Source organism: Mchenga conophoros, linkage group LG22 (genome assembly GCF_057382185.1).
Source record: "Mchenga conophoros isolate Kocher_MC1m ecotype Shallow Benthic linkage group LG22, M_conophoros_male_GT1.1, whole genome shotgun sequence".
Classification (NCBI taxonomy): domain Eukaryota; kingdom Metazoa; phylum Chordata; class Actinopteri; order Cichliformes; family Cichlidae; genus Mchenga; species Mchenga conophoros.
Window position 1 is genome coordinate 23,709,754 of NC_140546.1, and position 13,281 is coordinate 23,723,034.

At 44.2% G+C, this 13,281-nt stretch overlaps 1 protein-coding gene across 1 annotated transcript; it reads right to left on the reverse strand.

Moving 5' to 3' along the window:
* Positions 1-77: 77 nt before the first annotated feature.
* On the reverse strand, positions 78-3,851 carry tril (TLR4 interactor with leucine-rich repeats). Its single transcript, XM_085262151.1, has one exon. It carries the CDS (start codon positions 3,588-3,590, stop codon positions 1,113-1,115), a length of 2,478 nt encoding a protein of 825 aa, XP_085118277.1. The 5' UTR covers positions 3,591-3,851; the 3' UTR covers positions 78-1,112.
* Between the last annotated feature and the right edge of the window lie 9,430 nt (positions 3,852-13,281).

A 13,281-nucleotide genomic window follows, 5' to 3' on the forward strand; every position in this document is an offset into this window, starting at 1 on the left:
ATAATAATATAAAGGAAAGAATACTAGTTTCAGTATCTTAAAAAAATGTTTTATTACAACTTGCCTGATGAGGCATTCATGGACATGTTTGAGACTCTGGATGTCTGCAACACTGTGAGTCAGCTGCTTTCAAGAAGTTATGCGTTATTATTGTAATATCTGTACTGATTTTCCCAAATCTTGTGTCTAAACATATGCCCGCCATATTCGCTTCCATTATATTCAATGGAAGGGATCTACATGGACTAAAACACAAATAAACAAACAACCAAAAAATATGACAGACAGGCAAGTCGAAAAATATGCAGTTTTGATTTTGGCGTGAACTGTCCCTTTAAGGTCAGCTGTCACAAACCAAGAAGCTTTAATGTCTAACATCTTGACTGTCTGATGCTATGAAAAGTTTGTGTGCAGACAATTGTCAATGTGTGTGTGTGTGTGTGTGATTTGAACTGAATGTAGGAGGCACTCCACCCTGTAGACTCAAACAAAGGGACTGCCTAACTATTGCCAGACCTCATCTTGACACGCACACAGCTCACTCACTCACTTCTTTAATGTTTTGTTGCTGCTCTCGTCCTCAGTCTTATGTACAGTCTGGGTTTTAGGACCCGCAGATACAATAACACATGCACTCAAATGACAAATCAGTCACATTGTTGGGGATTTTTACTTTGTCATGTAATGCAAAATGATACAAAGTTCCTTATAAAAGTATAAAATACGGTAGATGTGGTACAAAACAGGAGATTTTTCTGCCACCCAGCAGCCATCGTTACACACTGTACAAATATGAGACAATATGATGTCTGCAAACTGAATATTAGCACCGTAGTTGAAATCAGTGGTACATCATTCACGTACACAAAAAACAAAAAAACAAACAAAAAGAAAAACAATGCATGTAGACTCACAGAAGCAAGAAAATTAAAGAGGAAGGGTCCAAACTGGGAAAGGGGAAGTCAGAGGGAATGGACTTCCTCTGGTGTCTCATGAGCTCAGCTGAGAGGAGTTTGTGTTAAAAAGGCTAAATCACAGATGGAAACATGAAGCAATTCCCATTTTTTTCAGTGTCAACATTTTTTTAAAGCTAATTTGGAGTTTTAATGGTTCTAGTCAGAGAATCTCTGCATTTCGCTCTCTCTGCGAACGCTGCTGCTGTCCAGAAAGCGGTCGCAAGGGAACTCGATGAGATCCCCCTCCTCTAGCGGTGCGAGCCGTGCTGGCCGGCTGCTTTGGTAGCTGGTGAAGTCGGTGGAGACGGACGCCGTGGCCATTGCGGTGCGAAACGGTCGCCTGGTGGAGTACATGTGGCGCACGTGCACAGCTGACTTCCTCCTCTGCAACTTTCTCCTCAGACTTCTCCCCAGCCACACCCCGCCGATGACCAGCAGCAGCACAGCATTCCCGGCGAGCATCGCCACCGTCACCAGCTGGAGGTCAGAGGTCAGCGTAGCTCCACGGCCATTTGCCTCAGATAGGGTGACCAGCCCCGTGCAGTGGTCGCGTGGTGCGACCTGACACACGGAACCTCCGACCACTCCCTCCACGCAGACCATGTAGGTCACATCTGAGCTGAGCTCTTGGAGGGTCACGGAGCGAGCCGCGCCGTGGGCGTAAACGTAGCGGGGGAAACGATCCTGGGTGCCAAACCTGTCAAACAGAACCCGGTAGTGGACTTCATCAAGACCTGGCCCGGGCCCTGGTGTGTAGCGGTGATGATCCCTGGTGGTCCAGTACACAGTGACGGTATTAGATGTGACGTGATGCACGGACACATTAGTGATGAAATGGCGGTTGAAAACACAAGGGTCTGTAATGACAGGTAGGGTGTCATCCTGATCCGACCTAAGGAGATCTAACTGCTCTCCTGAGTGAACAGACACAGTGGTGGTTAGCCCGATGCTTGCTTGGCTAATTGTGGCTGATGGACTGGGTTTGAAAATAACTTTTGACCTCGTTCTCCCCTTAATGCGTTTCCCAGCTGCCTCTGCAGCAGGCCGTAGCTTCTTCTTTGGTTTCCTTCTGTCCAGGAAAGAAGAAGGTTCTGCCACCTCTGGACCTCCTTGGTCTCCTTGGATCCCCACCTCTTCCTGTCCCTCTTTTTTCCTCTGCTCTCCATTTTTCCATACCATGACTCCACCCCTGTTCACCGGTCTTAAACGTCCTGTTTCTTCCACTTCCCCTCTCTTTCTCACACCTTTCTGAGCTTCTTCATCTGTCCTCTCTCCGCCCTCTGGCAACCAAGAATCTCTTTCTCCTCTCTCAGTGCTCCCCAGCTTCACTAGTACTGCCCCTGCCCTGCTCTCCTCAGGCCTAGCTTGACTTGTACACAAGTGAGTCCAGTTCCCAAGGGGCTGCAGCTGGGAGCTATTCACATAGTCCAGATATTTCCCCCTCAGAGTTGCTGGGTAATGACACTGCACAAACACAGTCAGCAGTTTGCCCTGAGAGTGTGCAGCAGCAATCCATTCTCTCAGTTGCTCCAGGCGACAGTCACATGTCCAGTTGTTGCCTTGGAGATCCAAGTCGTAAAGTACGCTGTTGAGGGTAAACATGTCCCCAGACAGACTGGTGAGAAAGTTGTCCTTCAGCTTCAACACTCTTAGGTGTTTAAGTCTTGAAAAAGCCAGAGAGTCCACGCTGGATATCCGGTTGCGGCTGAAGTCCAGCTCCTCGACACGCTCCAGGGGGTCGAGGAGGACGGCAGGAATTCCCACCAGTTCGTTGCCGTCAATCAGAAGCTCGGTGAGGCTCGACAGGCCCCTCAAAGCACCACTGTCCATTTGGGAGATTTTGTTGTTGCTGAGGGAAAGCTTGGACAGTTTTTTCAGGTTTTGGAAGACATGGTTGCCAATATGACGAATTTCATTCTCAGACAGCAGCAACGTCGTCAAAGCTTTGAGATGAGAGAAAGTGAGGACATTGCGCATGGCTGATTGCTTGTTGTGGGCCAGGTTTAAAAAGCGTAGGCTGGTCAGTTTAGAGAAAGCGTTTCTGTGAATGTGCTGCAGTTTGTTGGATTCCAGATGAAGATAATGTAGATTGATCAAACTCTTAAAAACAGAGTCCTGCAGAACTTCTAGAGAGTTGCCATCCAGGCGCAATTTAATAAGATTATCCAGGTTGGAAAACAGTCCCGGTGTGATTTTCTTAATTGCATTGTTGTTTCCATAGAGAATAGTCAATTTCTTTAGGGGCTGCAAACTTCCCGCGGGTATAGCTGTTAAAAGATTATGTCCCAAGTACAGCTCTTCCAATTTGGGAAGGTTCTCAAATGCTTTTGGGTGAATAACTCTTATTTGATTGTACTGCAGATTTAACCGTTCGAGGTTACTGTACCGTGTGAAGTCAAAGGCGGAGATGTTAGAGATGAAGTTGCCCCCAAGGCTGAAAATCTGCACTTCCTCGGGCATCTGCGCAGTGGGTTTGGGCACAGTGCGCAATCCGCGATTGGTGCACATGAGATGCTGTGAATGCTGACAGTCGCAGAGGTTTGGGCAAAAGCCCGTCGCCAGCGAGGAGGACAGAAACCCATTAAGCGACAGCAGGAAAAAGCACATCCCCACCAGGAAACTGCTGGTATCCATTCCCACAGCGCGGCCGGCACAGCCCGGATCTGAAGCGGCATTCGCTTTGTGCGTTTCAGGTGCAGTCGCCCCTCTCCTCTGTCACGCTGGACTCTTCCATATTTCACTTGTTGCTCTGTAAAGTGTACATTTCAAGCGCGCAGCGCCATCGCTGAGCAGCATCATCTATGGAACGCGTGAACTTGCCCAATGCGCTCTGATGCTGTCCGAGGGAACAGCCACCTCCCCAAGTAAAGCCTACATCCCCCCAAGTGGTCATCTGCTGCGAATTACAGAGTTCAGACGCTGAGCATGATCGCACACTCACACACTCAAACTCACTGAAAGTCCCTCCCCCGCAACTCTGCGACCCCGCCAAAACCAGATGTGCGCAGAGATCCAGAAGAGATCTGCGCGTGCACGCAGGTAATGAGACACACACGGCGTGCAGTGACGGAGATTGAGAAACCCTTTGACCGAGTTTTTGCGCGCCCCCTCCTTCACCGGGGGTCTGAGATCTGGTATATGGACAAAGCAGACAGCAAGATTTCCTTCCCACGGAATCCCCAGGGAACCCCGAAAATTTCAGCTCTCTCTCTTGCAGAACGGTTCGGGCAGAGCAGAGCAGTCACTCATGAAACAAGCTTAGTAAAAAAAAAAGTTTAATGAATGTTGAATGCATGTTTCCCCTCTCTCTCTCTGCTACAGTAGGAATACCACCAACATGCAGCTCAGCCGATTTACCATTTTCTCATTAACACGCCTTTTGTTGCTTCGTGGGAGCACAGATGGTTCGCATTTGCAGTGCAGGAATTCTAAAGCGTGTGTTAAGACAGGCGAAGAGAGGTGCCAGATCTTAGTTAGAGATCGTCTCGCAGAAAGTGAGTGAAGCGTGCGAATATTTAGCGCACGGTTTTGCAGACGGAGGAATCATTAGCTGCAGTGTGCGCGGAGGTTCGTGTTCAGGGCCGCTCTGAAATGTTGCTGCCAAGACATCTGCAAATACGAGGCAAAGAGCTTAAATCCAGGGGCGATTCTAGGATTTTTCAGTGGGGTGGCACAAGGGGAACCATGTGGGGGTTGGTGTAGTAGCTAATAAACTTATTGAACATTTAATCACATGGTTTGTTGTAATTATGTTTCTTTTTCCTAATAAAGCTTTCATTTATTCAATTTAAATAAAAAAATTACATCATGGCAGCTGTTTTACACGTAGAGAACCAAATTATCAGTGGTAAATAAAGCGTGTCATTAACATTACTGTTACTATCTAAAAATGAATGAAAATGTGTGTCAGAGTTGCATGTTTGTAACTATCATACAGACATTGTGACAAATCAAATAGATTGAACATCGCAGTCCCAATTAAAATACTTTGTATCTTTAATCAGCACCAGTCTTTTGAGTTCATATATTATTAGTCGCATAGATATATTTAAAATAAAAAAGTGAAGAAAGCAAAGAGTTTCCCAGTAAAGGATGTCTGACCACCCCAGGCTCCCCAATTTAGCATGTTTAACTCCTGTACCAGTGCTTACCAAATCTTTTGTGGTCACAAGTCCCTTCATCTCCATAACCTGTCAGGTTGCCCATGATTTTAAATTTGTCAACACTTAGCACTATTGTGTCAGTTAGATTTTTCAGATTTCTCTCAGCAACAACAAAATCTCTGTCAATCTGCTGGGATTTTCCCACACAACCATCTCAGGGGTTTACAGAGAATGGTCCGGAAAAAAGAAAATATCCAGTGAGCAGCAGAAATGTCTTGGTTGATGCCAGAGGTCACTGGAGAATGGTCAGACAGCTTCAAGCTGACAGGAAAGTAACAACAACTCAAGAGCATCGTGGAAAGCACAACATGTCGACTCTGGAAGCAGATGGGCTACAGCGGCAGAAGACCACACCGGGTGCTGCTCGTGTCAGATATTAACAGGAAACTGCTGCAACACTCACATGGTAGGGTTACAATTTGACAGCATTAAAGCATGGATCTATTCTGTCTTGTATTAATGGTTCAGGCTGCTAGTGTAATGATGTGGGGGATATTTTCCTGGCACACTTTTGGTTCCTTAATACAAACGGGATTGTTTAACTGTCGCAGGCTACCTGAGTATTGTTTCTGGCCATGTTCTCCCTTTATAATCACAGCGTACCCATTTTCTGATGGCTGCTTCCAACTGGATAACCCGCCACATCACCATCCTCAGATCATCTGAAACTGTTTTTTTTAACATAACAATGAGTTCACTGTACTCAAATGGCCTCCACAGCCACCAGATCTCAGTCCGATTTAATACTTTTGGGATGTGCAGCCGACAAATCTACAGCACCTGTTTGACGACGTCACATCAACATGGACCAAAATCTCTGAGGAATGTTTCCAGCACCTTGCTGAATCTTTGCAGTTCTGAAGGCGATAGAGGGCCCGGCAAGGTGTAGCACTGGATGTTAAATGAAAATGTGGCATGGTGCTCCCTAGCAAATTGAAGAGAGCAGCACAGGATGTTTATTTACACAGCTTTGCTGCAAAGATTGCCTGCTTACCCCCAGTCTGTGACTGAATTTAAAAAGAGTACTTACAATGTCAGGTCGCAGGACTTTTTACCATTAGCTGTAACTCTCATTCACTCTGAAACTTGGAAAAACTGGATTTAAAATATTTTACTGCTTATAAATAGGGTGAGTCACAAAGGAAATGTGCTGCATTCTCTGGTTTCACTGGAACATTTCATTTGTCTATGTGCAGCTATTGTTGCACATGTTTTTTTTATTTTTTAAAATGTCTTTTTATTATGTAGCTGTCTGTCTCTATTTTTGCACATTCTTTTTGTACATGTGTCTCTTGGAAAAGAGATATCGATCTATATGAGACTACCTGTTTAAATGAAGGATTAAATAATACTAATAATCGGGTAGTCCTACGCTTCATACTAGCTTAGCACACTCTTGTACATCATTGCTGTTTAGGCTGATGCTCTGAATCATGACCCAGGCTACATAGTGATCACTCCAGTTCTCTTTTTTATGTAAATAACATGTTTTCTTCTGAAGTTAGCAAACTGATGTGGCTAAAGATTCATCTGCCATGGTAACAATGTGCCTGCTCAAATCTTTCGAGGTTAAAGTCAAAGGCATTGAAGATATCATACTTCAATAAGGCTTGAGATACAAGTGATGGAGCGGTCTCTAAACTGAGCAGCACAGACCAAAAGCACGTCCCCTGACTGGCCTCATTCTCATGCATAACTGTTGGTAGACATCATCAGATGTTATAGGTCTCTGTGTGTGAGAGTGTCTGTGTATGTTTGTGTGTGTGAGAGAGAAATACAACCCATGGGGAAGCCCCCCTCTCTCTGGGAGGTCATTTCCTGTTTGGCTATCTTTCTATAGTGTTTCTACATCCCTGCCTACCCTGTATCCATGTCTTTCTAGTGTTTCTTTCTCTTCTCCAAGGAACACACACATTGAGAAAGCACTCAGCGATCTGGCCCCCAGACATACTGGGACCAGCCAGTTGGTTTATGGCAGTCAGCTGGGCTGTCTCAAAGTCAAAGGGAATACACAACGATTTCATCAGTCCATGTGGACTCTACTGTAGCATCAGATCATGATCGAGATTTCCCAGAGAGTTCAGACAGACAAAATGAGAGATGAACAAAGGAGGAAAAGACAAACAGTGTGATTAAAGTTAGAGCAGAGAGGGATACGAGTGTTTTAGAGCTGACCCAGATTTACAAAGACTGGCAAAACAGGTTCCATTGAGGCCCTCGAACAGAGCTGCCCACCACTGGGGCTGCAGACCAGTTTCACCAGCCAGTCCTTTCATCACCTCCTTCTCCCGCCAATGGGGCCTCTCAGTGTTTAATGACATTTCAGTCTCAGAGCAGAGAAGCGAGAGAAATACCTACTTCCACTAAAACGACAAAGAGAGGGGAGAGACGAGCTCGTATCTCTGTCTGCACTTTAACATATTGTGTGTGTGTGTGTGTGTGTGTGTGCGCGCGCGCACAACATAAAGAATATCCAGGTCACTGCTAGTAAGTAACGTGAGCTAATACTGCAGCGTACTGTATGTAGGTCATTGAGGAGTGTTACATTACTCATTGCACAGTCTTCAGGTGTTGAATCAGCTTCTTATGAATGAGTGTGTGTGTGTGTGTGTGTGTGTGTGTGTGTGTGTGTGTGTGTGTGTGTGTGTTTTCAGATGTGTTGGGGAAGTCAACTTTGACATAATTTTAGATTTTAAAACTTGCATTCATACACAACAATGTGCTGTAAAAACTGGAGTGATTGTTAGTGAAAATGGGCCTCCTATGCACCAACATAGACAACAACATAAATGATTTATTGAATCTGAGCAAGTATGCTTCATTAAATCAAAACAAGATATGCTTTTTGTTTGAAACAAGGACATTTCCAAGTGATTGAAAACTTTTAGGAGCATACAAAAATGCTTCAAACACAGCAGGACTCTGAAGGTAGGGACTAATGAGCCTCACACAAAGCCACAAACTTGCAGGCGGTCACACTACTTCGAACATGTGCATCTTATTGTGTCTCCCGTCAAACTTTTATCTGCCTTGAATCACAGAGACAATGTCTCTGTAGTGTACCACAGCATGGGACTTGCTCACTTCTAGACTTCATCTCAGGAATCAGTGGGGGCTGTAGGTAAAAGTCAAGCAGTGCTCGAAATAACAAATAGCAGATTGTCTCTGCACTGAGACCAGAAAGCACGGCGGTCAATTTGTGCACTTTTGCAGGACGATAAGCACAAGTGCTGCATTTAGAAGGGGTGTTGGAAGTACGTTAATGTTTTTTTCAGGTCCTTCAAGATGCCAAAATAAAGCCAGATATAAATCCAGGAGTGGAAATCAAGTGGTGGGAAAGAAAGAGTGAGGAGGTGGGATTGCGTGTGTGTGTGTGTGAAGTTGGTTTACATGAGCAACAGCTGCTGTGATTGTTATGAGCTGGGAATCTAGTCCATGGTGTGTGTGTGTGAGTGTGTTACTGCACTTAGAGAGAGATGGAAGCACGTGTCTGCAACTGTGCTGACATGTTGCTGCAACTGAAGACTTTCAGTAAGTTAAAAGATGAAGGTAAAAACGATCGAAGAATAACCATAAGAGCACACGGCCACCCTTGCCTGCCTGGGGCCCAGGTGCTAACCTTTTACATCCTAGTGGTCAACCCCACCCCACCCCCACCCACCCTTAGTTCAATTCTTCCAGCTGGTTCCCATCACGGGCAGAGAAGGAGCAAAAGAAACAAGGGACAAATACTGTCAGCATCACTCTGCTCAAAGAAAAACGTGGTTAATATCAAATGAAAGCAATAAAAAAAAAAAGCACACATATCACAAACAGCTGCTGTTACAAAAATACACCACTGACGAAACAGCTGATTACAACAACAACATCAGCACGTCCTGCTAAAGCATTTCTGCTCTGGGGGAGCTCCAGCTTCTCATGTCTGACTTGAGATATGTTGAAATAGCTGGGGAAGGGGTAACGCAGGAAGGGAAAGAAGGGGGAGGATGGCAGCACAGCCCTTATTTTTCAATCGACCCGTTAAGAACAGAGTAGAGAAAGGGAGGAAGGGAGGTACTCAACATCTGGAAAATATTAGAGGCCATGCTATGGCCCTTGTTGAAGGTTTGGGAGAGAGTGGATAGGGAGATAGAGAAATAAAGAGGGCAGTGTAAAGGATAGTGTGCGTATTGAGAGGGAGACCCTTTGATCTGCCAAGTTTGATAGCAGCTGTCTGCACGCCGGGTCACATAATGACACTGAGGAAGCATAATGACTTGAGATTTTAAGATCACTGAGCTGCACAGAAGATAACACTCAGGGATTTAAGTAGCTTGAAAACTGTGACAGAGATGCATGGGCATCTGCACACATGAAAGAAAGCGCAAAAAACAGAGCCCATATGGAGGTGATCTCTGGATTAGCATCGCTCAGTTCAACGCAACACAAGTACAAGTCACAAACAAGGCTGCAGAAAAAATGCGGGTCTTTATGAGTCATTAAAACAAAGTCGTCACTCTGTAATTTAGAGAGTGGAGACATCTGATCTGCAGCTGTCCCAGTCCCCACACTGCACTGCTTGTGTGAAACATCGCCCTCTGCTGACAGACATTATAGCCTAATGTAGGCCAGTACTGTAATAACGTCACAGAGTGATTTTTATAAATGCCCTCTTTCATTGAGAGAGCTCAAAGTAAGCTAATTTGCTAACTCAATCTAGCCTTAGATTAAGTTAGCAATCTAGATGTGCTAGATTGAATCTAGCCCACAGGGCATCTCTGATACCCCCTCTCCACAGAGGCGATGCCACTGCAGAATTTAGAACTGCTTCGGTGCATTTCCTCCAGAAAATGGCTCTTTAAATGTTAGCAAGGCACATAATTGTGGTCCAAAAGTTGCTGGAGCCACCAGTGGCTGGTGGAAATTTACCAGTGACTGGCATATTTGTACCATCATTTTCTTCCCATGGAAATTATGCCAATTTCTGCCCACAGCCCTACATAATAATAGTTTCTCAGACTGTTGCCTAAAAGGTGGGTAGATCTCAAAAAGCACCATGCAGGACAGAGTGAGATCTGGTGCATAAAGGGCACCAGGGGTGGCACTGCATTGGATGGAAAGGAGGAAATAGACTCCAGATCTACAGGTAGCAAGGCAGTGTAGTTAGCTGGCCATGTGTATCAACATTTTTATCTATATTGGAAATCTCTCAACTACTGAATTGTTGTGAAATGATAAAATTGTCATTTACTGTGCAAAAGTCTTAAATCAAACCTAATTTCTTTGCCATTTTCCTAGCAAAATATAAATAGTTGCAACAGTTTATTGAAGCACATGTAAACATACAGGGATATATCATCTATGAAGCAAAAATCGAGTTTGAAAGTCAATATTTGGACAACAGTCAAAAGTCTAACACAGCAAGAACTCTCCTAAACAAACTTTCATGTAATTTCTTTAAATAGTCTTCAGGAATAGTTCTCCAGTCTTTTTGATGGACATTCAAAGCTCTATTTCTGATGATCTAATGTGATCACACACTGCTTCAATCTGAGAAGGCCAATCCATAACTGATCAGATGTCATTGTGTGCTTTTTTTTTATCCAGCTGTGTTCTTACTGCATTGGCAGTGTGTTTGGGATCATTGCCATGCTGAAAAATGAAGCTGCTGCCAATTAGATGTTTGGGCACTCACTGTTGTGTTTCTCTGCTAACCTAAATACTTACATACCTTTAAAACAACTGATTGCATCCATACATCAGTTTAGTTGTACTTTTTATTCATGGGGCCTTGGAACAATATCATGAAATATTATGAATATTGTGAAATTATCTTGTGGAGGGCCTGATTTAAAATCCACTTTCAAGGCCTGTGATATCTGTGCATCCATTGTGTGTTATATGCATTTCCTGGTCTCTAACAGACACAAACTGTGGGAAAACACAGGATCCAAATGAGTATCTTATTAGATCCAGATTCAGGGATGAATCTCAGCTACAAAACAGAGAAGTCTTGCAGTTGAACTGCATTTCCTGCTGCTACTATATCCTCCTTACACTTAACATTAAACTGCACACTTCAATGAAAAACAACACTAAAGCCCAGCCAGTCTTTTATCCTTGAATACAAAGTATTCAGTCTGCAGTAACCACAGCTGACCTACAGATGGCACTGTCATCTCTTCACTCAGTAAACATGTCTGTACCAGTCATTGGTGTTTACTGTGTGTGTGTGTGTGTGTGTGTGTGTGTGTGTGTGTGTGTGTGTGTGTGTGTGTGTGTGTGTGTGTGTGTGTGTGTGTGGACAGGCGTGTCTGCACTGTGAGGTATGTCAAGGTGCGGTCCTTAGTGGCTTCAATTAATCACTCGTAAGGTGAGTTAAGTAAAAGGGAATCCACCTAGATGTGACAATGGCAGCACCTGTGATACAGGCACAGAGAGAAAGCTCTCCTCACCCTGTCTGCTCTGCTTCCAGTGTCCCACTTCATGCTCTCTCCCCAGTCCTGATTTACATTCCTTTAAAGCTCCAAACTCTATTAGTTTTGCTGGTTCAGAGTCTCTGGACACGCCCAGCTATGAGTCTTGCTTTCCCACTTTTTTTTTCTGTTGCCATAGAAATAAGCCCAGGCAGGAAGTGAAGGCCTCATGCCCATGCAAAGGAGGGTTTGTTGAGTAAACAAATCCAGAGGCAGCACGGAGAGGACAGCAGAGGTGGACTGAGTGTTCAGAGAAACCACGACAGGCAGAAGTTTAGGAGAAAATGAGTGACACTAAGCAGAGACACATAAACACATGCTCGTTTGTGCTTCCTCGCTCCTTCCATCTGGGTGCACTGACGCCAAGTTTCTCACTTACTCATTGATTCACTAAAGAGTCAGCAGTTGTGGGCAAAGCCATCTTTTGCAACCAAAGGACAGTCACCAAACAATCTACCACTGGAGTGAGCACAGTGTTGTGAAGCCCTTAGACCAGATGAATTATGAAGGCGTGCAGTCCACACCTAGTGGCTTCTATTTTTAAAACAAAAAGCCACTTATAATGCATACTATCACAAGTTATGTATTGAAAAGAAGGTTGCTATACTGTAAGGCATAGGTCATTAATAAACAACTGCAGAAATTCTAATTAAAAGTCACTTTGTTGTTGTTGTTTTTTACGTGGAATGCGAAGATTTCTCTTTTAACCCCGGAGAACCAATGGGGTCAGAGCCGACCCCATTGGTTTTCTAGGGAAACCATGGGGTAAAATTTGACCCCATGGGTTCTCCAGGGTTAAAAATCATGCAGACGTCAAAGCCCGGTGAAGGTGTGGATTGTAAAACATGCAGGTTATTCATGTTACAGACAAAGGAACTACATATTTTGAAGGCAAAGAGGGAGTTGCCTTTTGTCCAGTCTCCCTTGCCTCACCTTACCTCCACCTCTGTTGGGGTTAAAAGGGTTTTTCCTTCCCACAGTCGCCACATGCTTTTTTGGGGGAGGGTGTGGAGGGATGATGTGATTGTTGTAGGGCATGGCCTGGAGGCCTTATGTTTGACAGCTTTCATGTTTGATAGCTATTCACAGCTTTTTCCTGCAAAAAGAAGGCCTTCACCATAGCCAATAATACTACACCAAAGGAAAGAAGTATTAGATAAACAAATAAATTACAGAGATTTGATGGTTTTTCCTGTTTTTGTTTGTTTGTTTTTGTAAAAGAATTCTCTCAGTTGACACAAATCATCAATTTTACAATTGCAGGACAGTCTCCACAGTGAGCTAACAGAATTTTGTTTTATATAATTTTACACATTTATTTCTTACAATTGAAGCCCAGAGCAGCATTTCTTTTAAATGTAGAAAACCGTTATTTTTGACATTACACCTCCTTTTATGTATTAAAGTACCTCAAACTTCTTTATACTTATAGAAAGGGGAGCTACACTGCTCTGGCCTACTTAAGATCATGTATGTGCCTCACAATAAAGCGCTTTGAGGTGACAGTTGTTGTGATTTGGCGCTGTGTAAATAAAGCTTAACTGAACTAAAATAAAATGATAACATACAACACGTAGACCCCAATGTTTAACTCTCACCTTGACTCTTCATTCGGTGTTTGAGGCGTATGTGTACGTCAACCTGGAGTATGTCAACCCCGCCCCGATTTTATCCTCGATTGCGATTGGCTGAGATGGACGTCAGTCA